Source organism: Denticeps clupeoides, chromosome 4, assembly GCF_900700375.1.
Source record: "Denticeps clupeoides chromosome 4, fDenClu1.1, whole genome shotgun sequence".
Taxonomy (NCBI): domain Eukaryota; kingdom Metazoa; phylum Chordata; class Actinopteri; order Clupeiformes; family Denticipitidae; genus Denticeps; species Denticeps clupeoides.
This window is the reverse complement of record NC_041710.1, coordinates 28,705,448-28,732,462: the sequence shown is the minus strand read 5'-3', so window position 1 is coordinate 28,732,462 and position 27,015 is coordinate 28,705,448. Positions and strand designations below refer to the sequence as shown.

The 27,015-nt window shown below is 42.5% G+C and overlaps 2 protein-coding genes across 2 annotated transcripts; both read left to right on the top strand.

The window, feature by feature from the left end:
- Positions 1–1,128: 1,128 nt before the first annotated feature.
- On the top strand, positions 1,129–7,631 carry LOC114788742 (cysteine-rich protein 2). The gene is made up of 4 exons (XM_028977591.1): positions 1,129–1,750; positions 2,733–2,827; positions 5,069–5,123; positions 6,454–7,631. Exons 1-4 carry the CDS (start codon positions 1,708–1,710, stop codon positions 6,501–6,503), a joined length of 243 nt encoding a protein of 80 aa, XP_028833424.1. The 5' UTR covers positions 1,129–1,707; the 3' UTR covers positions 6,504–7,631.
- A 111-nt stretch (positions 7,632–7,742) lies between these two features.
- ecpas (Ecm29 proteasome adaptor and scaffold) lies at positions 7,743–26,761 on the top strand. The gene is made up of 47 exons (XM_028978146.1): positions 7,743–7,911; positions 8,788–8,918; positions 9,137–9,372; positions 10,022–10,168; positions 10,432–10,612; positions 11,301–11,440; positions 12,068–12,146; positions 12,279–12,398; positions 12,624–12,709; positions 12,824–12,899; positions 13,063–13,112; positions 13,224–13,290; positions 13,702–13,824; positions 14,155–14,258; positions 14,339–14,465; positions 14,543–14,623; positions 14,735–14,942; positions 15,899–15,990; positions 17,263–17,397; positions 17,649–17,817; positions 17,915–18,087; positions 18,584–18,685; positions 18,787–18,910; positions 19,069–19,214; positions 19,451–19,505; positions 19,612–19,726; positions 20,035–20,103; positions 20,207–20,324; positions 20,431–20,598; positions 20,739–20,818; positions 20,889–20,994; positions 21,199–21,246; positions 21,332–21,450; positions 21,713–21,863; positions 21,995–22,060; positions 22,159–22,248; positions 22,362–22,428; positions 22,511–22,602; positions 22,715–22,781; positions 23,065–23,256; positions 23,603–23,858; positions 24,090–24,282; positions 24,495–24,639; positions 24,793–24,898; positions 25,150–25,238; positions 25,323–25,394; positions 25,990–26,761. The coding sequence occupies exons 1-47, from the start codon at positions 7,890–7,892 to the stop codon at positions 26,127–26,129; spliced, it is 5,523 nt and encodes a 1,840-aa protein (XP_028833979.1). The 5' UTR covers positions 7,743–7,889; the 3' UTR covers positions 26,130–26,761.
- Positions 26,762–27,015: the final 254 nt, after the last annotated feature.

The window sequence follows — 27,015 nt, the reverse complement described above, 5'->3', positions numbered from 1 at the left end:
AAGGAACCAAGTTAAACGGCACCCTGAATTTTCATGTTATTTTTACAATCACACGCTGTTCTTAAAGACAAATGTCTTTTTTTTTTTTTTGTTACTATAAAGATATTTTGGTGTAGCATTTATACTTTCATAAAATGAGACTCAGACGCTAAGAGAGCACGCAAAGCAGCAACATAACAGTGTGGGAGGAAAATATGAATTAATAAGACAGCTGCAGCATTTACATTTACAGCATTTATCAGACGCCCTTATCCAGAGCGACTTACAATCAGTAGTTACAGGGACAGTCTCCCTGGAGCAACTTAGGGTTAAGTGTCTTGCTCAGGGACACAATGGTAGTACGTGGGACTCGAACCCGGGTCTTCTGGTTCATAGGCAAGTGTGTTACCCACTAGGCTACTACCACCCCCTGCACCAGTGTGCATCCCTGCACCAGTGTGCATCTTTGATTTCTGACCACAGTCCCCATACAAAAGGTCTTTCTAATGTCACAAAAACAAAAGCTACTTTGCTGGTAACACTAGAACAAATGTAGGAGGTCCCTGTTACATAGTTTTTTTTATAGAGAAATGACTGTTTTCAACACATTATTTTGATTGTAATATTAGTGCGCTTATAAATGCAGGTTCCTCCAAAAAATCCACCTTCCTCCAAATCAGTGGGATTTGCATTTGCACCATTAACATGTGCTCTGCTCAGTATGTGCCATGTCAGGATTGCAACACCATATATATATATATAAATGCAATCCGAGGCTGTTTATGATGCTGATTATTAATTGGCCTCATGCTTCTCTCTTACTGCATGTGTGTTTGTGTGTTTGTTCTGGTGAAGCTGGAGAGAAGTAGTGCGGGTGAAGTGAAATTGCAAAAGAGGGCAAGCGCCAGAAAGGCAGGTGCTTGGATTGTTACAGACAGAACAGCGCTTGATTCAGACAGGGAAAGCATGGGCCGAGTTAGAATCAAAGAAATGAGAATCAACATCTCATCTCTGTCTGCATTTTATTCAACTGCTGTATCAAATGATGGTATCGTACTGGCCACTGTTAGTTACTGTCTTTCCTGTGCTGGAATTGGAGTAGTATTAAATTGCGATGGCGTTGCTTCTCCGAATGAAGCCGCTGTAAAACATGAAAGTAAAAGGGCAGCAGATGGCGCCAGTGCTCATGTGGGCACGCCTTTAAAGTCCCAGTGATGCTTAGAGCAGGGCTGGGCGAAATCCTTTGAAAAGTGGTGATGCCAGAATACTGTTAACAAAAAAAAAAATGTATCGCAAAAAGCAATGTAAATGCAATGTATTCAGAATACTTTTAGAATACACATGCAATAATGATTAGAGATAATTTATGATTGAAATGTTATCCTGTTTCTCACATTTCCTTAAATTTAATCACATTTCCTCCCTCAGATAATCCTCTTGGTCTTTTCTAAGAATGATTTTATAGCTGACTTAATGGTAATAAGGTAGCAGGCATAATGGCCACTATTACAAAAACTCTGTATATTTCTCTTCTCCTGTCTCTCTTTCTCTCTGAGTGTTTTGAGGTGATTTCTTTCTTCCTGCCACACCTCTCTCTCGCCACATCCGGAACCAGTTAAGGTGACAGCCAACCTAACAGCATAACACAACTTCCTGTGTGAGATACTCTCATCTCGCAGGCTCGCAGAACTGAACAAACGGGCCAGACTCCAGCCTTTAGCCTCCAGCATGGTGAGCTACTGCCCCATCTGTGGTAAACCAGTTTACTTTGGTGAGTAGAAAACCACACACTCCACCCCGTGGTCTGGCTGTTGCAGGAATGGGCAATGGTGTTTGAAAGCACTTGTGCTTTGGAGCCTGGAACCAGAGTACTGGTCATCTTTAAAATTCGCTGATATTTTACTTGCAAAATGAATTGTTTAACCAGTGTACTACACCAGTATGTTTAGGGCATAATAACATTGAACAACTATTATTTAAATACAAATGTACATGTGTCATAAAAACAACAATATTCACATTGCTGGTGTTTTAAAATGGACATACAACTGACGGGGTAGCACTGAATCGCGCTTATCCAACACTTATTCATGAGTTCATCTCCCCGGGGCCATGTGGCTTACTAGTGAGGTATTCAGATGGCCTTCAGCCACATTTCTGCTCTCCAGCTCAGCTCTGGGGTGCCATGCGTTCGACAAGTGGCATGAACTGATGATTTGTTGAACATGGCCTTGGCATAAATATGCATCTAGGTGCAGCGTGTGTCTATGTGGTCGCGTGAGTGTGTGTTTGAGCTGCCACAGTCTCTCGACGTGAGTCATAAGAACAGGAAGTGGGCTTGACCGACAGGGCAGGAAGTGGATTTGCTGAGCGACAGACAGCTAGAGAGGGAAAAACAGGGTGAAGTGGTTTATTGGGTAGAAGAACAGAACTATTAGAACAGTGCAGACATTCAGACATAAACATGCTCAATAAATTAACTGTGTCTGCGCGTGTGTGTGTGTGTGTGTGTGTGTGTGTGTGTGAGAGAGAGAGCGTGCTTTGGCTGTCCAAAATAGAAGTTCTGTTCTTTGCATTAGTCACGGAAAGCAGATGCAATCATAACTGAAATTTTTGGTATGATCAGACTAAATAACATCATACTGTTGAAATACCAAGACAAATTTTAGAACCAGAAATAAAGAGTTTATTATTCCAGATGTTACAAGCAACTGTGTGTGTGTGTGTGTGTGTGCGTGTGTGTGTGTGCATAGGTGAGAAGAAGCGGTCTCTAGGCCGCGACTACCACCCTCTCTGCCTCAAGTGTCAACAGTGCAATCGGCAGTTAACCGCAGGGCAACATGCAGAGGTAATAAACACACACACATCATGCTATTCCGATCATGCAGAGGCATTAAACTCATTGACACATCATCTTACTCACATCATTACTTGGTTAAGCCACCTGTCATGGCCTCACTTCTCCAAAGTTGGGAGTTTCTGTCTTGGGCCTGTTTACATGCTCTTCCCATGTTGGTGTGGGTTTCCTCTGGGTTCTCCTCAGGTTCTGTCCTGAGATGGGCTTCGGCAGCCCTGAGACCCTGAGCACAACTAAGCAGTCACACACTGCCAGTCCAATACAGTGCGTTTTTTTTAGTTACGTTTTTTACATTCTTTTAAGAATCTGAAGCGATTCAGATTCTGGGACCATGCAGTAGCTTGAGAGGGTGGGCCGGCACGGGTGCGCTCCAGAGCAGGGTAGGAGCTTAAGGGATATCTCAGTGGTAGAAGGAGGTCATGGGGCGTGCAGACTCGAGGGGGCACCAACCTCAGAGTAGTGGAACAGGAAGGCAGCTGGCTGTAATCGAGCTTGACCAGGGTGGGTGATTTTAGGAGTGCATTTAGTATCAGAGACGGGGTTGGAATCGTAGTCGTGGACTGAAAATGCAGTCGGCAAGGTAGCAAACCAGGGCTTCTCCTGCTGAAGAGAAGTTTCAAAAGTCAGGGCTTTCAGATTCAGATTCAGGCTACTCATTGGAGTATCTGTGGAGAAACTGAAATCCAATATACACTTCAATTCAAAAGATTAGCTCTTATTAGGACCCTGTACATGTCCTCATTTTTGATCGAAAACAATAGTTTTGTCCATATACATGGAACCCAAATAGATTAAAAATCACATCCATACATTGCAACTGATACCATTGATCACAACGGTTTAGTGCAACAAACCAGGTACTAGACTGGAATAAATCTGATCTTAGTAATAAGGCCTTCTCAGATGGCAACTGGTCAGTCTTTTCATACACATATGAAATACGGTGTACCACAGGAATCTATTCTGGGCCCCTTGTAGTTTTCCATGTATATACAACATTTTGGGTCCATATGTCAGAAATATGCCATATAATTTCATTTCTATGCAACTGTCACTCAGATTTACTGAGTCAGTGACCATTCTTCATAAATGCTGATATGATGTCAAACACCAGAGGGACAAGAACTTTCTAAATCTTCGTATGAGAGAGGTTGTTATATTTGGTACAGCTGAGGCTGTTGGGGATCATCTTGGTTCTATAGATGATTTCTGCAAGCCCCATAACAAAAATCTTGATACACAGAATGCTCGGGCACTCTGACTTGATGACATTGTCATGCATTCATCCTTTTACACCTCAACTACTGCAATTCACTTTATTCTAACACTGAAAAAAGTAAACTGTAATAGTCATTGGTTTTATGTGTTTATTATCGTTACAGCAGTTAAAAATAGTTTTTTTTACTAAGCTGTCTAATTTATGCTGTTTTTTTTACTATAATCTACAGACAGCAGGTTTGTTTGGTTTATTCACACTAAGGTGATGCTAAAAGTGTGATATATTACATTTTTTTAGTTTAGTTTTTTTCAATGCAGGATCCACAATCTCTCCTCTCACAGCTCCATTAGCCCAGTATTGGCCTATCTTCACTGACTTTTGACTGATCGTTCCCATATATACCAACTTGCACCAACTTGTTGGTTGTGCATTATCACCCAAACATTTTAAATCCAGATTTAAAATGCACCAGTTTGTGTTGTTAATGATTGATTGTTGACTTGATCGTTAATGTTGTAAGAGACAGTTGTAGATGCAAATGGCTGTTCCAGAAAGGATTATCATCATAAATGTAGAAAAGGCCCGTTATCAGCAACAATTAGGTTTGAATTTCAATAGAATACTGGGATTGCTAATGCAAGTGTTCATTGATTATTAGAAAAACATTTTTCTAAATACTGAAAGAAGCAATAAAACTTATTCAGACTAGCATCTGGTGCATCCGCAAAAGTGGGGTTGATGACATTATTATTTCTTATGTTGTCATTGACTGGTTTGTGTTTATTTTGTAACATATTTTATTATTCAGTTATTATTCTGAGAATAACAGATGAAGGATACCAATATCAAACCAAAAGATTTTTTTAAAAATGAGAAAAGAAATGTAATGTATCCCAAGACAAGACATTAGTAATCCTTTGGGGGGGGAATTATGTCAGGCTCATGATTAAAGAGTATGCAGTACGTAAACCGACTTCTAAATAATAACCGGAGTGTACGAATATGTTTTTCAGTATGATGAGAAACCTTTCTGCACAAACTGCTATATGAAAATGTTTGGCCCTAGAGGTAAGGTGTTCCCAGTTCACACACACACTCATGTTTTCATTGTTCTCATAGTCATGTTCACAGAGACACTCATGTGTATTAAGCATTGTTTTTTTTGGTTTGTTACCAATACATTACACATAGTGCATCTGGAAAGTATTCACAACAGATCACTTTTTACACTGTTATGTTACACCTATATTACTAAATGGATTAAATGTTTTTTTCTCAGACATCTACACACAACACCCCATAATGACAATGGGGGGGGGGTTACAGAAAGCACATGTACATAAGTGTTTACAGCCTTTGCTCAGTACTTTGTTGATGGACCTTTGATGGACCTCAAGTGTGTTGCCACAATATGATGCCACAAGCTTGGTACACCTATTCACATAGTTGTCCTGTAGATGCTCCTTTGATATCTTGGCTGTGTGTTTTGGGTCGTTGTCCTGCTGAAAGATGAATCGTCGCTCCAGTCTGAGTGCTCTGGAGCAGGTTTTCATCCAGTATGTCTCTGTACATTGCTGCAGTCATCTTTCCCTCCATCCTGACTAGTCTCCCAATTCCTGCAGCTGAAAAACATCCCCACCAAGCTACATAGTAGGGATGATATTGGCCTGGTGGTGAACAGTGCCTGGTTTCCTCACCAAAGAGTTTTTCCCTCATGTGCCTTTTAGCTGGATAGCTGTTGGAAGAGTCCTGGTGGTTCTTCCACTTACGGATTATGGAGGCCACTGTGCTCACTGGGACCTTCAAATCAGCAGAAATGTTCATGTAACCTTCCCCAGATTTGTACCTCAAGACAATCCTAGGTCTACAGACAAGTCCTTTGGCTTCATGCTCTGTGCTCTGACATGAACTGTTTACTGTGGGACCACTCCAATTAACCTGCAGAAGCCTCTCAAGAATTATCAGAGGAAACAGGAGGCACCTGAGCTCAATTTCAAGTTTCACAGCAAAACCTGTGAATACTTCTGTGCTTTCTGTGTTCTTTTTATTTAAATTTGCCAAAATCTCAAGTAAACTTTTTTCCACACTGTCATTATGGGGTGATGTGTGTAGATTTCTAAGGGGAAAAATTAACTGAATCCATTTTCAAATAAGGCTGTAGCACAACAAAATGTGGAAAAAGCGATGCCCTATGAATACTTTCCGGATGCACTGTACATTAATAATGTGTATCTTATATTAATATATTTATTGTTGCATTTAATTATATTATTTGGTATTACTTTGTTAATGTCAGTCCTATTGCCCATCTGTGGGACTTAGAAAGGTTGATCCGGCTTTAAAGTCAAACTTTGCAGAGCAGCCAGAGACTGAACTCACTTTATTTTACGCTCCTCAGGCAATAGGAGACTGGTGTCCTGCTATGGTGCTGCCTCAGAAGACAGGTAACAGGACTGCAGGCCTGTGTGTGAGTCTCCCAACCCTCACACTCCTTCACACACACCACTGGAGGCTCGTCAACTGTCCAAGAAGCCAGGCTCAAGTTATCATGGTCACACTGGACTCTACTCCCCATCATAGCAAGGCGGTTGTGGAATACAATATATGTCTTGACTGCTCCACCATGTTGTGAATATTTTAATCAATTCAGTAGAGTACTGTAGATTGATTTAAATGCAAATGTTGAAAATTACTTCATGTCTTTAAGGTTTTATTTGTGTGAAACGGGTACTAAAACTAAAAAGTACTAATTATGATACGCCTGTGAATACCGTTAATACAGTATAATACTAAATGATAATATTTTACTTAATATTTTTGACAATACAAACCACACATATAACCCAACACACAGACTGACCCACAGACAGACTATCAAAATGTAGCTACTCAGAGCTCAGGATATGCACACAAATAATTACACAAAAAGATCTTAGTGTTTCTGTGAGGAAGACCTTTCTTTTGTTTAGTGGTGTGCCAACCCTTCTACACTTAAAGCCATGCACCCTTGAAATGTTTTATTCTGGGCAGGGTGGGGGTGGAGGAAAGGAAGAGGTGAGTGATGCCAGCAATGAACGGATTATGTCTTGGATATAGGGGAGGTGCCCTAACATCTCTGGTCTCCCAAAAGGCTGACAGGTCACATGATGCCATTCCAATGATGCCAGCTGCCTCATTTACATGTTTTTCAACTACAGAGGGGGGTGAGAGAGCATATGTGTTTGAGGATGACTTGCAAGCATCACCCCTCTTTCTCAGCAGGGATCCAGAAGAGACGCCATGAAGCTAAAATTCTGTGCAGCAGTGACACACACACACACACAGAGCGAGAGAGAGAGAGCACAGCACAGCTAGCACAAGACAGATAGAGCACATTACATTGTGCATATAAATAGATGCATTATTATATATCTGTTGTTGCTAATTTGTTGACACTTTTTACTGCACGGATTCCTTCATTCATAATAATTAATCACTGATGTTGATGATGATGATGTGTAAATCAGACTTTGATATTCAGTAAATATTCGGTAAATTTTTTTAACATTCACTTTAATAAATACTTTTCTCAATCTGGATGTTCTGTTTTCATACGAAATTATTAAAACTCCATTACAATTTGAGTTTATCCGCGACCATGTGCGTGTACGACCACGTCTTCCTCCGCGCCGGTAGGTGTCGCTGCACACCAGCCTCGCCTCGGGACTGCACGCAGGACGGCAGAGCCTGCGACCAGCCCCGCATGCTACGCGCTAGCCAGCACCGTGGCCGGGGAATGAAAGGAGCGGCTCGGCGCTGAGCGGAGCGGAGCGCGCCGGCGGCTTCTCATAGAACATGGCTGCACAGGACGAGCTCAGTAAGTTTGCTGGAGCGCGTCATTCTGGTTTTCTTTTCTTTTTTCTTCGTTTTTTTTTAAATCGAACTCGAGTCGGCCGGATTACAGCAAAGCGACAGCAGAGCAGTGCGAGCGACTGCATTTGTGCAGCGTTAGCAAGCGAGCTAGAAAAACCCCGGCTGGTCGAGGCCCAGTGCAGAGTCATGGTGCGAAATGAAAGTAACCATAAGCAGCCGTCCCGCCTCACGGCTTCTCCTTTTAAACCTCCGTATAATCCTGCGAATGGACGAATCTGCTCCAGATGTTGGTTGTTGAATGAATGTCAGGTTGGGTCACTGCATCTGATCAAAATGACCCTGGCGCCGATGAGTGACAGCCTAATTAAGAGCCGTGTGGCCAGTCTGCTCCCCGTCACGCAATATTGTACTGCTTTCTGCTTTTATATTCAGTTTTTTGATTGCCTGGTCCTTCGAATTATGCGAATAATTGTACAGACTCACTGTTCGGGACCCACCGAGCAAGTTTGCAGATCTATTTCTTTGGAGTATGTTAGTGAAGTGATTGTCACTTATGATACACAGCACACAGTGCACACAGTGAAATTTGTCCTCTGCATCACCCTGAGTGAGCAGTGGGCAGCCATGACAGGCGCCCGGGTAGCAGTGTGTGGGGACGGTGCTCTGCTCAGTGGCACCTCAGTGGGACCTTGGCGGATCGGGATTCAAACCGGCAACCTTCTGATTACAGGGCCGCTTCCTTAACTGTTAGGATTAGAGTTTTTTTATCTTCTTTGTGGGTTTTCCTGTATTTCCTTCTATCTGTAATCGTTTTTATTTGTAAGTAAGATTATTTTTCGGGGTGCTGAGTGACTAACACTGGTGTGTCTGTGTTTTGCAGACCAACTGGAACGCGTGTTCCTGCGTTTAGGCCATGCCGAGACCGACGAGCAGTTGCAGGATATCATCTCAAAATTCCTGCCACCCGTGCTCCTCAAACTCTCGAGTGTTCAGGAAGGAGTAAGGAAAAAAGTAAGTGTGCATAAGGGTCACCACCGAGATCGGAATATCGTGCCGTTTTTTTCTTCAGCCTGTGACAACTACTTTTCATTATCACTGCCCAATTTTCACTTTATTTTACATGTTCATTTACCCAAACGCTGAAATGATATCATGTAGCCCCGCAGTCATGTTACTTTCATTTTTGCTTCACCCCGCATCACACACGCTCTCATGTCTGCCCCACCCAGGTTATGGAGCTGCTCGTTCACCTGAATAAGCGAATAAAGAGTCGGCCGAAGATCCAGTTGCCTGTGGAGACACTGCTGGTTCAGTACCAGGACCCGGCAGCCGCTTCATTTGTCACCAACTTCACCATCATCTACATCAAGATGGGCTACCCACGTCTGGAGACCGCCAAGCAGTGCGAGCTCGCTCCCACCCTGCTGACTGCCATGGAAGGGAAACCCCAACCTCAGCAAGACAGGTGGGGGGCTGGGACCATCATTCACAAGGAGCCTTGAGGATGGCCTTAGGAAACCTCTATCGGTTCTCTAGATCTGAAGCAGCCACGTTCAATGTGCCAAATTTGCCACAAATAGATAATCTGTTAACTTATTTACTCTACAGGCCAGGCGTTTGGTCCCAGAATGAGACAAGAAATAACTGCACTGTGTTACTACAGTCTTTAAGACATGGAAAAAGCATAAGAATTTCTTGTTTTTCTCTGTGTCTTGTCGCATTCACAAGACAGTTCTTGTACAAGTCGGTGGGTCCATCAGTTTTGTGCTTTGGTTCTATCAGTCTAATCAGCTGTACTGGTTGCGTTGTGGTATTATTTGTAAGTGTAGCTTTGAGCTGTGTTTGGGAATGAAAACAGGCACATGGTTTACAGTTGACCACAAACAGATTGGCACAGCCTAATTTGGCTTGGAAATTTGGCAGTGTCCCGCTCTTCACTAGCAAATGATGAAGCACTCGGTAATGAAGTTGGCACTTTGTATCCTCTGGCCATCGCTCTGCTTCCCAAAGAACTGTCATAAAGCCAGTGGAATCTCATTATCCCGGCCCTATATGTCCGTTGCTATGAATGTAATCACAGCATGTTCATCCATGTGCTTCTGGCTTTCCGACAGTCTGATGCATCTGCTCATTCCCACGCTCTACCACATGAAGTACCCATCTGACCCCTCAAAACCCTCCCCATTTCTGCTTTCGGAGAAGCCAAAGACGTCCCAGGTGCTCCTGGAGTTCATGCTGGATGTGCTCCTCATGCCTTATGGGTAAGAGCACAGAAATTGGACACACCCAGTCAGAAACTGGAAGTTGTTCAGAACAATTGTTGTCATGTAGGATGGCTAGGATGTCTCATTTGTAGTAATTCTTTAGTTATGTGCATTCATGTTATAAGCCATGGCAAATATGCAGTTATACAAATATGTCATATCTTACTTTTTTACACATCAATCAATACAATGTAGGTTAAAAAATCATTATGTCTGAACCTGCTAATGAAACCTTTGTACTTCTGTCTTCCTGTAAACAGGTTCGTTCTGAACGAGCCCCCCGCCCGGCCAACTCCCCCCTCCCCTCAGAGCAGTGCTGGGGCAGGCACGACAGGACAGTCAGGAGGACCGGGCCTTCCCCAGCCACCCCCTGGCATGAGCGTATATGCAGCCAAGCGTGTGATCGGAGAGTCGCAGTGGAGCCCTGAGCAGCTGGAGCAGGTCTGTAGTGGAATATTAGCGTGTAACTGAGTGTTGATGACGTGTAAGATGGCTGTGTCACACACAGCCTATAATACCCACTCAGCCCTTTTTGTTAGTCATTATTTCTGTCACCCAGAAAATCCAATTTTAATGATGTTTGCTACTGGCTCGTCCAGTTTTGATGATGAAAAGCTCTCATGCCCCATTTTTCCTCACTAGCACAAGCACTGTTGCCAGATTGTGTAATCAAAAACTCACTTAAAACTGTGACATATATTTAAATAATACATAATACTTTGTCAATAGTATTCTGAAGATGCCAATCTTCTCCAAAATATAAAAATTTACAACACTCGGGGCAGCCTCTCCTTCCTTTGTTCATAAAGTCAGCAGACATCACAAACATAGTCTCTGCTATGGACAGCTTGGGAAAATGTCGGCTACAAAGACAAACATGCAATTCAATAACTCAAGAAATCTGACTGACCAAAGTAGTGAATATTCGATTTGCAAACGTCCCCAATGCCCCATGTCTTATATAAAACATCCCCCATTCTGCTGCAAATTAGGGTTTTTTTGTATGTTGTTGTGCCATTTACAGCATCCTCTTGTGTGCCTTTTAAGTTGGCCATTATAACAGCTATATTTAAACTGTGCTGGTCTAGTAACCGTAATTACGTGTGTGTGTGTCTGTGTCTGCCTGCAGTGTAAACTGGGTATTGTCAAGTTTATCGAAGCAGGGCAGGTGTGTGAGGTGGAGACAGTGATCCACCTTGTCGTTGCTTCCAGTGACACCCGTCACAGTGTTGCCACGGCAGCAGACCTGGAGCTGAAGAGCAAGCAGAGGTAACAGGGCATTTTACCATCCCAGTGGTGCCTTAAAGTTTTTGTTTTTTTTCCCAAGTTCAACTATGAAACAGCTTTCCCATAAATCCTGCCACAACCAATGTGCATATTAGCAAGACAATTATTCCTGTGGTGTTCCAGTGGGTCTAGTCCTCTAATTAGTGAATATTATTTAGTCTTGGCGGTAAAGGAAGGACCAGGAATTATACGGTTCATTTCATGGTGGGTCATGCCTCTTTAAACTGGATCCAACTGTATTTACATTTATGACATTTATCAGATGCCCTTATCCAGAGTGCCTTACAATCAATAGTTACAGTGAGAGTCCCCCTGGAGACCCTCAGGGTTAAGTCTCTTGCTCGGGGACATGATGGTAGTAAGTGGGATTTGACCCCGGGTCTTCTGGTTCACAGGCAAATGTGATACCCGCTCCGCTACTACCACCCTAGTAACTGCAAGCATTTATATACCAATGGTGCTGTGCCTGTGCTCGTTTCTTTTTTATTTTTTATGATAAGCTCTTGTGCGCCACTCTTTGGTTGTATAAAACTAGGAATCTTCATGCCAGTGGCACTGTTTTCTATGATTGACTGGCATTAAAATTAAATGGTTGCATTTTGTTTTCAGCATTATAGACTGGAACAATCCACTGATCATTAACAAGATGTACAAGGTGTACCTAGGAGACATCCCCCTCAAAGCCAAGGTGTGAAAGCAACTTTACATTCTTATGTTTGTCTTGGCAGTTTGGAACTGAGTAGTTACTGGAACACTGTTATAGGAACTAGCCACGTGGGAAACTTGTGATGGTCATATGCTGAGTGTGTCCCTCTCCCAGGGATCGTCCATGAAGCCAGAACTGAAGCACGAGCCGGTGAGCACCAGAGTCAAGCTGAAGATCCTGCCTCACCTGCTGCGTTCACGACTCGCAGCTGAGAGCTTCCCTGCGAACATACAGGTGAGAGAGACATGGATCACCATGCCGCCTGGTTCTATCTGGATTCATGACTGCTGAATTCATTTCCATTTAATGATCAATGTTCTCAGTTCAGTGTCCATATCAAGAGCAGTAACGTAATGTAATCTTTGCAGATCCCTTCACAAAAAGGGTGTGTTACAAAATTGTGAGGCTCTGTTTCTACCAGCCTGTCCACAATCCAGTGTCTCTTATCTCTTGCTGTAGGTGGTGTATGATGGTCTGTTTGGTGCAAACACAAACAACAAGTTGCTGTCCCTCACTCTGCAGTTTGTCCATCACATCTGCATGGTGTAAGTGTCTATACAAACAGTTTTTTTTTTTTTTTTTTTTTTTTTACACCTTTGACTGATTTTGAAGTGTGTGTTGGAAGGTTTTTGCTATAGTTCTCTGTCTGAATCTCTCAGGTGTCCGGACTCTAATAAACCACTGGGCCTCATGTTGCTGAATGGGCTTACTAAGCTCATTAACGAGTACAAAGAGGTAAGATCTGCTCCCTGGCAATATTCGATTGTTTTTATCATGAATATGGTGCTCAAAGCCTGTAGTGAGCAAGCCTGGTTGACCCTGGGATGGTAATAGTAATATAAGATATGCAGAGAGAATAGTCTAGCCTTTGCTATGAAAATGCTAAATCTACTTCCAGGATCCTAAATTACTGTGCATGGCGTATTCAGCTGTGGGGAAACTATCAAGGTAATTTTTTTTTACCCTATTAGCCCTTTATTAATAGTTAATAAACTTCTGACTTGGAGAAATAGTCTTTCATTTCTCTGTTGGTCTCCTTCTCTCTTTTTCTCTTTCTAGTCGGATGCCTCAGCTTTTCACTAAAGACATTGCTCTGGTGCAGCAGTTCTTTGAGTCAATGTGTAAGGTAAGAAAACTGACTCGCGATTAAAGGCTTCATTTTCAAAGATAAGCATTTCACCTTCTGTGCAGTCAAGGGAGTCGATTTTGGCTATGGTTTGCTTAGTTCTTAGATCCAAGGCTGATGGCAACCGTAGGCCAGCAGTGCCAACATCAGACTGTAAAGCACACCGTGGAGTGACGTTTTATTACAGTTTAACTGTCTGTAGACGTGAACTTGTAGGTTAGTGATTTGCAATAAAAACTAACAGGCAGTCAGGTAGGTAGAAAAGGCCTCTCCTCGTTCTGCAAATTATCAGTAATCCTAGAGTGCCCTTCACCCAATCCCATTGATATTTTGCAGCTAGCGGTTGTAGAAAATAGTTTGTGAAGCGAGTTTTATTTGTTGCCATGATTAACACGGCCCCCTGTTCCGCAGGAGGAAGCCGATGTACGACTCGCTATCCAGGAGGCTCTTTCTCTCATGGTGGGAGCATATGCTAACCTGCAGGGAGCACTACTCAACTTGATGGAGGCTCTGGTGGCGGCTTATTTGACCAAGGTAAAATATCTGAATTATTTATTGGATTTTTATTGACATTATAGGAATGTACAAATATAGGAAAGTAGGAATTGTTTTTGTTGTCAAGCAAATGTAGGCCTGTAGTAGCCTAGTGGGGAACAGGTTCAAACCCCACTTAGTACCATTGTGTCCCTGAGCAAGACACTTATCTCTGAGTGTCTCCAGGGAGACTGTCCCTGTAACTACTGATTGTAATGCACTCTGCATAAGGGCATATGGCAAACGCTGTAAATATATATTGAGTCTGTTTTTTTTTTTTTTTTTTTTTCCCCTCTTTCCCCCCTCTTTCCCCCGTATGATCTGTTGTAGCCTGAGGTCCAGGTGAGACAGGTGGCCATGAAGTTCGCCAGCACAGTTTTCGCACCAGACCACGTGCCCTCAAGATACCTTCTGCTGCTGGCTGCAGGAGACCCGTGAGTGCACACACACACCTGCTTACAACAATGGATCTAGAGTATGTTCTAGAAATTCATTTTGTGTGTATGTGATCTAGGCGTGAGGAGGTATATGGAGAAGCTCAGCGTGTGTTGCGCTCTCTGCCCACCCAGCGCTCTGAGAAAGAATTGTCTAAACCATGCATGCCCTCTTTTCCTGAGATGGTCAGCTACATACAGGAAAAGGTGAGAGAATCACAGACACTTTCCTGTTGCTTTTGGTGGAATGTTTTGATTTAGATAGATGTCTGTCTGTCTGTCAGGCTGTCCAGCGAATGAAAACTCCGGCCAAGTACATTGTTGGAACATCCACTCTGCCATTCAACCCATCCACATTTGGAGAGGTAAAATCTGTCTGTTGTACCGTCCATGGTTAGTGAATGTAGAATGTTTGAAGCATTCTAGATTGTGTTTTTCATTTCCTTTTCCCTCTCTGTTTCTGCTTGTCTGTTCAGATTGTGATGTACCTCAGAATGTGCTTGGCTCACAGTGCTGGGGCCACACCTCTCTCTCAGAGCCTGATGGACATGCAGGACGATGCCCCTGCTATTGGCCGTTATGTCCGGTCACTTCTCTCAGCCGAACCAACACCCAAAGGAGGGGAGGACTGTCCAGTGCAAGTCTACATGGATCTTTTGCAACAACTGCTGTCTACTGTCACAGGTGAACAAGGGAGGGAAAAACACTTGAGAGGTTATTTAGATTTTAAAGGTTCCCTATTATGATCTTTTTTTTTTTTTGCTTTTGTATCAGTCTTATTGGTCCCCTAATACTGTATCTGAAGTCTCTGTCTGAAATTCAGAATTACAGCCACTTATGAGATTTCCTCAGAACACACCATTTTGGTGTCAATACCATGTACCAATGTTTGGCACAAATTAACCCACCCCACTGGTTCTTTGTAGTCTATAGAAATACATTTGTGCTCATTTTTACATCCAATCACTGAGCAACTGCAATGCTTTGCACGTTTTCAAGCCATGACGGTCGGTGGTGTTCCTTTTTTGTAGAGGAGGGGTAAGAAATTCTCTGGCCAGAGAAAGCATGACAAAGTGGAAGTGAGTTTTCCCCTCATACTACACAAGGGGACATTCCAGATCCGACCATCTGAGTCACCGCTCTCTGAACAGCGAAGCAGAATGACCAAACCGCTCTTTACACCTATCACCATTTCTAGCCTCTGCAGGACTATAGACAAGCTAGAGGAACTCACGTTAATGTTAAATAGTCTCACAAAGTGAAATGATCATAACGGGACCTTTTAATGAAGAAAAACAAATCCCTCCTGTAATACAGCATGTATAAAGTCAGCAGTTTGCACACATACACAACACTGTGTACCTGCAACATTACCAGCACTTTATTCCTGCACTTGACCCAAGCTTCAGTATCTTATATATTATGGAAATTGTGCGTATTAGTAATAGAGCAAGACCCATCATCTTTTGTAATTGAGATAGGGAAGAGTGCACAAAAAGTGAACATCTGTCAACATATTATACAGAGAGGTCATCAGATGCAGTGTTTTGGGCAATTTTGGAGATGATGGTAAATAAAACAAGTATTAAGGTAGTACTTCATATAACGTTTATAAGTAGAATCCCCCCTGTCGTTTGCAGGCGTTCCAGTGATGTACTGCCTGGTGGAGGTGGTGTCTGTGTGCCCTCATAAGCTGGCTCCTAAATTTATCGACAAAATCGACTGGATCCGGGTAAATGTTTGTCCCTGCTGCACTCGCATATATTGCATTTGAAAGAATGGCCGAATTTCCTCGGGCTTTCTGAGTAGAAGCTAAAGCTTTAGCTGATGTGCTTATTTACTGGAAATTGTGTTTATGTTTTAGGGATTGGTGTTTGTAACAGTGTTTTCTAAATGGATTGGAATTGTTCCTGATTACAATGATCTAATATGTAATTTTATGTATTAGTAAACAGAAGGATGGCTTATATTTAGAACACATCAAACTCTGCCACATACCGTGAGATCTATATGAAGATCTATATTAGGGGCAGTGGTGGCCTAGCGGATAATGAAGCGGCCCCGTAATCAGAAGGTTGCCAGTTCGAATCCTTTTCTGCCAAGGTGCCACCGAAGTGCCACTGAGCAAAGCATCGTCCCCACACACTGCTCCCCGGGGCTCCTGTCATGGCTGCCCACTGCTCACTAAGGGTGATGGCTAAAAGCAGAGGGCACATTTCGCTGTGCGCACCATGTGCTGTGCTGCTGTGTATCACAATGACAATCACTTCACAATTTAATTTAATTTGAAGATCTATAATAGATCTATATGAAGGGATCTTGCGGGGTGTGACCTTTGGGCCGCAAGTTTGAACCCCTGATTTAGAAGATAATAACATTAATAACATTGACCACTTGCCTTATGTAGGCTGGCAAAGCAGCCCTGTTGCAAGGAATCCTCTAGACTCCCTGAAGGTATGCTGTAGCATGTGGCATCAAGGTGGAACCCCTCAAAGATTTTTGATTTGGAATGAGATCTGGAGAATTTGGAGGCCAAGTCTACACCTCAAACCAAAACAATAAATAATAGTGGCGTGTATTGCAAGGATCTCATGTTACGATATGTAACACAATACATTGGTCCCGATACGATTATATCACAATATATTGCAATATTCTAAAGTTTACTGAATATGTAAAAAAGCTGAAATACAAATTCTCATTTCTGCTAACCACACTAAAGAAAATGCTCAACAGCACAAGATTTTATTCCAAAATATCATTATTTGATGTCCCTGTATCGATACAATATCACTACATAAAATAGAGATATATTGCTGTATTTATATTTTCTAACAGCCCTATTAAATAGTAATAATAATAATAATGACACTGGTGTGTTGTTATTATTATTGTTGTTGTTATAATATTCTAATTATCTGGCCATTCTTCATGTGAATTCTTGAGCCAGATGTATTATTGAATTTTGACAGGAAATGCTGCATCTGGGTTTTTGTTTCTCCAGGGCCTTATGAACAGCAGTAAAGAGGACTTGAGGGAGCTTGCTGCCCAGCTCTACGCTGTGGTCATCTCAAGCATGTCAGGAAATGAGCTCCGGAACACAGTACAGACCCTGGTGAAGACTACAAAGGATACACATGTATGTGCAAATGCTTAAGTATTGAATATTCTGTACAATGTATATTTAAAATCCGTATTGAAGCCATATTAAATTATTGAAATCATTTAATATTGGGCACTGGAGGCCTAGGGGGTACCTGAACCACCTAGGTGCCTCTGAGGTCCTCTTGAGAAAGGTGTCATCCCCACACACTGCTCCATTGGTGCCTTTCATGCCTGCCCACTGCTCACATTTTGAGTGGTTAAATGTGTTTGTTTTTCTCTTTTTAGAACCCAGTGACCCAGCATGCCTCCATTTTGGCTCTAGGATTCAAGGTGGGTCGGTACATGAGCAGGAAGCAAAGCCTGACATCTGGAGGCACCCAGAGGGAGGAGCAGGACATGAGTGGTGCACTGACTGAGGAAGATGAGCTTATTGCTGAGGCAACCAAATCTATAGGTACTGTCCTTGGTTTGGGTCTTGCCCATAACATGTCTAAGAATCATAGATATATATTTTAGAGTGAGATTTTTTTTTTCTTCCTTTCTTTCTGAAGGTTCCTTCATTGATAGCGGCTCTCCACTGTTATCACTTGCTGCGGTGACTGCATTGGGGGAGGTGGCACGTAACGGGGTGCTTCTGATCCCATCAGAGGGAGACTGCTTCTCCAAACTCAGCTTGGTAGAAAATCTGCTGGGTCGACTGCCCTCTGGGAAAGAAAGCACCAAGGTCTCTTATTTCCTCAGAACTATAACACAAACACACACACGGGAGAGACAGCAATGGAAGTTCAAAATTAGCATTATTTCAGTGGAAATACTGATATTACTTCACCTTGTTGAAATTAAAAGTTAGAATGTATATTTTAAATTATATTATGCTCTGGAAGTCTTTATCCACACGCTTCCTGAAAACTAGTGGCCAAGAACATTGTTTTCACATTCTTGTTCAGACAAGTAAGACAGCAGAAAGAATAATCAGAGTGAGAAGACAAAAAAAAAAAACGTGATCAAGAAGGAGGAGAAGACAGAGTTTGAACATTTTTGACCATTTTAAGTTACTTTCCCTGGTAACTACTTCCTTTTTAATGCTCTAACTTGGTTACTAACTTGGTTACTTTTTGAACGAAGTAACTATACCTGTGCGATTGAAATGCGAATTGCCAGATGTTGAGGCTTGCTGACTATATGCTGACCCAGCACATTTTTTTTTTTTTTTTTGCCAGATGAAGGAACGTGCCGTACAGACGCTGGGCTATCTGCCTGTGGGAGATGGAGATTTCCCCCATCAGAAGAGAATCCTGCAGGGCCTCATGGAGTCTGTGGAGGTGCTCAAACTCTATGCATTTGTTTGTAAAGATTTTTTTCATCTCTTTTTTAAATAATGAAATGTCACAGTGCAGACTGTTTGTTCTGTCTTTGATTCTAGGCAAAGCAGGTGGAGCTGCAGTTCTCGGTGGCAGAGGCCATTACCAGCGCTGCCATTGGAACCAGCTCTGGAGCAGCACGAGACATCTGGACCTGCACTGAGGAGGAGTACCAGTGCCCAGACAGTATGTGTGTCTGTCTGTCTGTATTTATGCTTATTCAAATGTCATTCACTGTGAAATCATTGTACATTTTTAAATAGTTATTACTGCACAGCTGTACCAAATGAATGCTGTTTTTTTTAAGATTTGCATTCATTTATTTCTTACATGTTCTGTTTTAGATGTAAAAAATAATGATGTGGTCCCCTGGGTCCTAAACTCTATATTATCCAAGTCTGTTGTGAGCCAGAACCCTCATGTGCGCCAAGCTGCTTGCATATGGCTGCTCTCCCTGGTCAAAAAGCTCAGCCAGCACAAAGAGATTCGGGTATGACACACCCACACACACACACATACACACTCAGATGGAGTACAAAGACACAATGCCACCTAGCAACAAGTAAAACATCAATGTTCACACACCAGCTCATGGCAATTTCAATAGATTAAAAAGCTTATTCACAGACTTACTTCATTTCCATATATGATCAATATCTCCAGAGACAGTCATTGGGTTTTGTTGCTTTCTTTCCTTCTGGTGATCTGTCATTCTTTCTCTCTCAGTCTCACCTGAAGGAGATCCAGACTGCCTTCATCTCAGTATTGTCAGACCCAGATGGTGAGTTTGCTGTACTGTGGCAGTCAGCTTTACCTTAGACCCCCTTGCTTTGAGCTTTAAAGTTGTGCAGGGAAAGTTATGTTACATGTGTCTGTGTGCATTATAGAGCTGAGTCAGGATGTGGCCTCGAAAGGTCTAGGCTTGGTGTATGAGCTGGGTGATGAGCAGGACCAGCAGGAGCTGGTGTCAACACTGGTGGAAACTCTAATGACTGGAAAGAGGTGAGCGTGTTCCTTTTATTGTTGGATGTAATTAGCAGGGAATTTACTTTGGTGCCATTTAGCAGAGTCACGTTTTCATAATGAAACCTAAATTTGCCTGATCTGCATTGTAATTTAAACATTTTTAACCACTCAAGGCCTTCACATGTCACATATCACTGTATAATGAGACTGGTTACTCTGTGTTGTATCCAGTACACAAGGTTTGTTACACAACCTCCCCATGACCCATTTGATCAATAAGAATAATTTCCCACAAGACTGCTTATTAAAACTCCAGTGTGATTTAGCCTTTGATTTGTTTGTAGGGCAAAGCACACTGTCTCAGAAGACACAGAGGTATTCCAAGGAGAAGCGCTTGGGAAAGCTCCGGATGGGTGAGCATTTCTTTCAGGTGTCCATGTGTCTTTTCCTCCAATTAATGGTATTGGAGGTATTGTATTGTGTATTTGCATTGAAACTCTTTCTGTGTGTTTTTAGGCATAGTCTCAACACATACAAAGAGCTGTGTTCTTTGGCGAGTGATTTGAACCAGCCTGACCTTGTCTACAAATTCATGAACCTGGCCAATCACCATGCAATGTGGAACACCAGGAAGGTAGCGCCAACAGCTCTTCCCCCAGCAGTCACGTAGCATCAAATCTAGCCTTTTCTGCTATGACCTGTGTGTGCACGCACTTCATATATTACTTGATCTCTCTCAGGGAGCAGCATTTGGGTTTAACATCATTGCTGCTAAAGCAGGGGAGCAGCTTGCTCCCTTCCTGCCCCAACTGGTGCCACGTCTCTATAGGTATCAGTTTGACCCCAACGCTGGAATCCGCCAGGCCATGACCAGCATCTGGGATGCGCTGGTCCCTGACAAAACCATAGTGAGTGTTTTTGGGCCTGGCCTAGTTTCAGTAATCAAGTGATGAAAATGTGAGCATGTGCTAAAAGAGATTTCTCACTTAAAAAATATACCTTTGTGAATTTTCCAGCTATGACAAACAATTGTTTTTCCATCTTAAAGGTTGATAAATATCTGAAGGAGATTTTACAGGATGTCATCTCTAACCTCACCAGCAACCTGTGGAGAGTCCGGGAGTCCAGGTGTGAAGTCAAACTGCTAAACTGCTGCCTTTAGCTTAACCCATCTTAACTGACCTCTGACCTCTTACAGCTGCCTGGCTCTGAATGACCTGATTCGAGGACGGCACTCAGATGACCTCATAGACTTCATGGCTGAGATTTGGGAGACGCTGTTCAGGGTGGTGGACGATATAAAAGTGAGTCTGCTCATCTGTTTTCAGTTGCATGGGGATGACTTGAAATAATATGTAGCACAGGGGTAATTTCATGATCTATTTGCACTAAAACATAGCTAAATTAATTTTTTTAATCACTCATTAAAATAAATTTTGCGGGCACTTTCACAAAAATCCTTACCACTTTTCATGATGTTAAATTGTTTTGACTGCCCTGTTTTGCAGGAGTCTGTCCGAAAGGCAGCTGATTTAACCCTGAAAACACTTAGTAAAGTGAGTAAAGATGCTTATTACATGCTTATCTGCACATGTCTGCACGTTTGTTAAATGTATTTATTTGTTTGTGTGTGTGGTCCAGGTCTGTGTGCGAATGTGTGAGTCGTCAGGAGCAGCAGCTCAGAGGACTGTAGCCATGCTGCTGCCCACGTTACTGGACAAAGGCATCATCAGCAATGTGGCTGAGGTGCGCTCACTCAGGTAAAATGAACACACTGAGCCCCTCGCAACATCACTGGCCTTGGTGAGGTTTTTTTCTGAGCTATTGGTTTCATTCTGTGGGTGGTCAAGTGTGGTGATCCCTGCTAAGAACAGGGTTTTATTGCAACTGACTTCGTATTTAGCACAGTAGTTAAATATATTGGCCCTTTCCTTTGAATTAATGAAGGAAATTTTTCCATGCAACTTGAAACCAGCAATAACTACACTATAGCTATTTTATTTATCTCTGCCATTTGTGTAGTATCCAGACGCTGGTGAAGGTCAGTAAGACAGCAGGCAGTCGTCTGAAGCCTCATGCTGCTCGTCTGATCCCGGCCCTGCTGGAGGCACTCAGTGTCCTGGAGCCTCAGGTGTTGAACTACCTCAGCCTGAGGGCTACTGAGCAGGAGAAGGTAGTGTGCAACTCGATATCCTGATATGAGTGGAGAATTCATATTTGCAGTTGCTTTTTTTTTTTTCTTCTTCTTCTTCTTCTTCTTTAGATAAACGTAAACGCATCAGAATTTTTTCTCATTTTCAATAGAGCGCAATGGATGCAGCTAGACTGAGTGCAGCTAAATCTTCCCCCATGATGGAGACCGTCAACATGGTAAGTCACCATTTCACAGATGTAAAATGCTGCTTAGAATCATGTCCAGAATTAAGCGTTGTCATTTCCACAAAGCTAAAATCTTCCTCTTTGTTTAGTGTTTACAGCATTTGGATGCTTCTGTTCTCGGGGAGCTGATTCCTAAACTGTGTGATTTGCTGAAGAGTGGGATTGGTCTCGGCACAAAGGTACATGCACCATACACATTCCCTCACCTCACCTACCTACTCACTCACTCACTCGCGTGCACACGCACATACACTATTCTGGCCATGCTCAGTATATTGTGTCATGCTTACAGGGGGCCTGTGCCAGTGTTATTGTATCTCTAACTGTGCAGTGCCCTCAAGACCTCACTCCATATTCAGGTAAACACAGCACCCCATTACATCTGTGTCATGTGTAATGCCAATATTACTAAATTATACTGATTTTTCGGGTGTGATGTAGGTAAGCTCATGACTGCTCTGTTGAATGGAATTCATGACCGCAGCAGTGTGGTGCAGAAGGCCTTTGCGTTTGCTATCGGACACCTGGTTAGAGTGAGTACAAAGCCTGAAGGCTTCACAAAGCCGCATGCTGCTGTGTTTCCATTTCATCTCCTCACTGTCTCTTTCTGATTTTTTTATTTATTTTTTTTTCTGTCTTTCTCAGACTGCAAAAGATAACAGTATTGAGAAGCTCCTGTTGAAGCTCAACACCTGGTATCTTGAAAAGGAAGGTGGGTTTTGGCCCAGTGGACTTTTAGAATTGCTCCTAACTCCCGTTAGGGTTTGCCACAGCAAATCAACCAGCAGGTCTGGTGGTCGTAGAATTTACTTGACTGAACCCTCACCCCATTAACCAGGTTTTGTACCGGAACGGTCTCCTGTATCCCCCCCTTGCTGGCTTTTGCTACAACTAACTACCATTGTCACATTTCCATTGTAATATGCATCTCTAAACATTTAGGTCTGGATGTAATCTGTTATCTGTAAGAACACTTTTCTGATATGTGTTTTCAGAGCCGGTGTATAAGTCCTCCTGCTGTTTAGCTGTCCACTCCATCAGCCACTACAGCCCTGACGTGTTAAAGCGCCATGCAGGGGTTGCGCTCCCTCTGGCCTTCCTGGGAATGCACCAGGCCCCAGAGGAGGATCAGGCGGAGCGCAGTGATGCCAGCCTGTGGGAGGAGGTGTGGCAGGAGCATGTGCCAGGTGGGGTCTTTGGAGGGCGCATTGATCATTGTAACATAATTCAGAATACAATACAAAATGAACACCTCAAGATTTGTGTCCAAATTTTAGAGTTAAAATTACTTCACAAAAGCATCCAATGACTTAAAGACTGCTTTTGTGTGCGGCTTATAAAGGGTTAATTTAAGGTAAAAATATCAAGTAAATACAAATTGTTAAATACTGCAGAGCATCTTGTTTTTTTCCCCCAGATGTGCACTCTAGCATAGGTGAAACACCCCTTTGTAGCTCTAATGACTATAATAATCAGACATAGATTTTCTTGTGTCCCCACCAACCCTCTCTCTCTCTCTCTCGTCTTTTGCAGGAAGTTTTGGCGGCATCAGGCTCTACATGACTGAGCTTATTGCAATCACCCAGAAGGCTTTGCAGTCCCAGTCGTGGAAGATGAAGGCGCAGGGTGCTGCAGCCATGGCAACTGTTGCTAAGCAGCAGACAGGGTCACTGGTCCCACCCCATCTGGGCCTGGTTCTGTCTGCCCTGATGCAGGGTCTTGCTGGACGCACCTGGGCTGGGAAGGAGGAGTTGCTGAAAGCCATAGCGTCAATAGTTATCAAATGCAGGTAAGAACATGTTCACACACGCACTTTCCAAACAAAAAATCCACCAGTAGGATCACAGACTAGAACAGTAAAAAAAAAAATCACTGCATTATAAAATGAAAGATGTATTGTCTTCAGCTGCTGCCTTTGTTTTCTGATGTAAAACCACACTCACACTTTTTAAGCACTCTGGGAAAACAGACATGCTTCATTTATACTTTTTTTTTTTTTTTCTTTTGCTTGGGAGTGTAGTGGGGAGCTGCAGAAGACTGTGACAGCCCAACCAAGTTTGTCTGAGGCGGTGGAGTGTGTGCTGCGTGAGTGCCGTAAGGAGAATTTGGTCTATAAACTTGCTGCTCTGCGATGTGCTGGGGAAATTCTGGAAGCAACTCACCTTGACTGTTTCCAGAACCTGACCGACATCCTGTTCCCCCTCATCCGAAAGGTGAACATGTTTCCACAGATTAGCACACAGACTAATAGCTTTCTTAATGCTGGCACGCAGATTCCAAACATCACGCTCACGTCCCAGTGTTTCATTGTCTTCAAACTGGTCCACAGGTTAACATTTAATGGTTCCTCTTAAATGTTAACCTGTGCATGTTCTCATCAGGATGCTGTTACATTAATTCATCGGTTGTATTCTCCTCTGTGCAGAATCGGGTGGCAGGTGCAGGATGTAAGAGAATGAGCGATGACGAGGACGACGACGATGAGAAGCAACGAGAACTGCAGACGGAGAGCCTTCTGTGCGCATTTGAGACGTTGGGCAAAGCCTGGCCAAGAAATGCAAATACGCAGGGTAAAGGCGAAATCAGTTGTCTGTCTGTCAGTCTTCTCAGCTTAGTCTGCTCGGGTTTTCCATAACATCATTGGAAGCTGCATACAAGCAGAATTGTGCTGAAGCATTGTCTGCTTTTGTGACTACTCCACATAAATCTGTGTTTGTGTGTAGGTCTGTATCAGCTGGAGATGTCTGCACTGATGTGCGAGAGGCTGCAGCTCAGCACGTGGAAAGTGCAGCTGGGTGTCCTGCAGGCTATGAAAGCCTTTTTCCAGGGGTAAAAAAACACACACACACAACTTTGTACATATGGTTGTGCGCAATGTGTTGCTTTTTTCCCCCTTTTCTAAAAAGAAATCTTAAAAAGTTGTGTTGTCTTGTGCAATACCAGAGGATTATGAGTTTTAATGAGACTGTCTTATATTTGCGTTCATCTTATATTCGGGCCTGTGCACTATGTCTTGGGTTGTGATGGCTCGGAGATGATAAAAAAAAAAAAAAAAAAAAGTCTTTTTTTTTTTTTTTTAGGTTGCTGTTGCTGGAAAAGGAGCATCAAGACTTCTCTGCCCTGTCTCAGATTCTGTCTGAGACTTGTACAGCAATTGTCTTTCCCCTTGGTATACACACACACATGCACACACTCTATTTACTTTTATACCTTTTCTAGCCCTTATTTGAAATGTTTGGTTTTGTGTTTGCAGAAAATAAGACATATTCCTCTGTGAGGTCTGAGGCCTTATCCATTGTGGAACTGCTGTTAATGAAGATCACAGGTACATCCAGCACAAGTCGACCTGATAATGATAAAATCTACACAGCTATGTTTAACCGAACACGTCTACAAATCAATTCAATTTGTTGCACAATAGGCTGTTACATTAACCGAAATGCATCGTCTGTCTGGTCCAAGCAAATGTATTTTTAAGTTTGTGTTAATACATTCATTGATCATTAATGACAACAAAATATGGCGACAGCAGAATAAGAGACACTATATACAAAAGAACAGAACAACAACTGTCTGAATACAGTGTAATTAAACTGAAACAGAAGAAAATACAGTATTTTTATATAATATTATTAAGTAAAATAACAGTAATAGTAATATTTATTTTAATAGAAATAATATTGATAGGACAAATAAGAAATTGCGGTGTGCTTTGTTGCAACAGTTGAAGGCAATTTCAGGAATTTCCAAAATAGCAAAAATGATTATTCAAAACAGGCTTTATTAAAAATCAACGTTCATTATATAGCCTATATTCACCTATTTTCCCATTATGATGATACCACTGTAGTGCTGTCACCAGATTCGTGCAGTAAGGTAAAATCTGCATTAAAAAATAATGAGCCGTGTGTGTGTTTCAGAAAGTGGACGTTGGGAGTGCATGTCGGAGAAAAGTCGGGGTCTGCTGCTGCAGTCGCTTACTGCCATGGAGACGGACAGTCGCCCGGAGCTTCGAGAGAAAGCACAGGAGCTCCGCCGGGTCATTCAGAGTCACACCTGAGCTCCGCAACTTTCCGCAGCGTCAGCGTTTGCTCCTTGTGCTGTTCCCCAAACTTCTGCAAGTGACAAGACGCAGTTTTACAAACCACACAAAGCCAGTTTTTCCTGCACCCATCTTTACCTGTCAGTTGGTCTGTCTGGAACTCCTGTCCGATGAAATGGCCGTTCAGATTGGCCTTAAGAGTCATATTTAGTTTCCTTAAAACCCAGGGCAGTAAATTATGATGTTCATCATGCTTATTAATATTAAATGTAATATTCCTGTTGTCAACTCTTTTTATTCAAGTGGAACTGGTGTGTCTTTGGACCCACGGGTAGAAGCTCAGTGAGGTAAAAACAAGATGTCTTTGTAACACACCGAAAAGACCCGGGGGTTAAAAATAAGTACAATGCCTGTATTATCTGTGTACATTTGAACGTTTCTTCAGACGACAGCCAACGCTTTAAACTACTGAGTGTTTTGGAATAAAAAGTGAACTGGTTTGCCATCAGCCCAAAGTTTGCATGTGTCCAAGTGTGTAAGAGAATCTATTTTCAGAAAATATGTAGAACTGATTCTGCTTTACGGTCTGAGGCATGTCTGCCCAGATACGTCCCCATAATACAAATACTAATAAAAGCTCATTGTGAATACCTTTTTGTGGCTTTTTTTTATTTAGGTGAAATTGTATTTTATACAGCATTCTTGGTCATTTAAGAACTGCTTTACAGAAATTAAATGCTTAATAGTAGAAGGAATACAACGGTTAAAAGAAACCGATAAAATATGAAAGGGAGTAGTATGTAGTTAGAGGAGAGATTACCAGATCCACCAAGCTTGTGGAAATAAATATTCATTAATATGAATCAGTAGGCATTTGCATTTTACTTATCGGTAATAATAAGGA

Excerpts from the sequence above, each read along its gene's own strand:
- ecpas (XM_028978146.1), top strand. The coding sequence starts at position 7,890 with ATGGCTGCACAGGACGAGCTCA. Across the intron at positions 18,088-18,583 it reads CTGGGAAAGAAAGCACCAAG|ATGAAGGAACGTGCCGTACA; the intron begins GTCTCTTATTTC and ends TTTTTTTGCCAG. Across the intron at positions 22,061-22,158 it reads TGATGGAGACCGTCAACATG|TGTTTACAGCATTTGGATGC; the intron begins GTAAGTCACCAT and ends CTCTTTGTTTAG.
- LOC114788742 (XM_028977591.1), top strand. The coding sequence starts at position 1,708 with ATGGTGAGCTACTGCCCCATCTGTGGTAAACCAGTTTACTTTG. Across the intron at positions 2,828-5,068 it reads CCGCAGGGCAACATGCAGAG|TATGATGAGAAACCTTTCTG; the intron begins GTAATAAACACA and ends TATGTTTTTCAG. Across the intron at positions 5,124-6,453 it reads GAAAATGTTTGGCCCTAGAG|GCAATAGGAGACTGGTGTCC; the intron begins GTAAGGTGTTCC and ends TACGCTCCTCAG.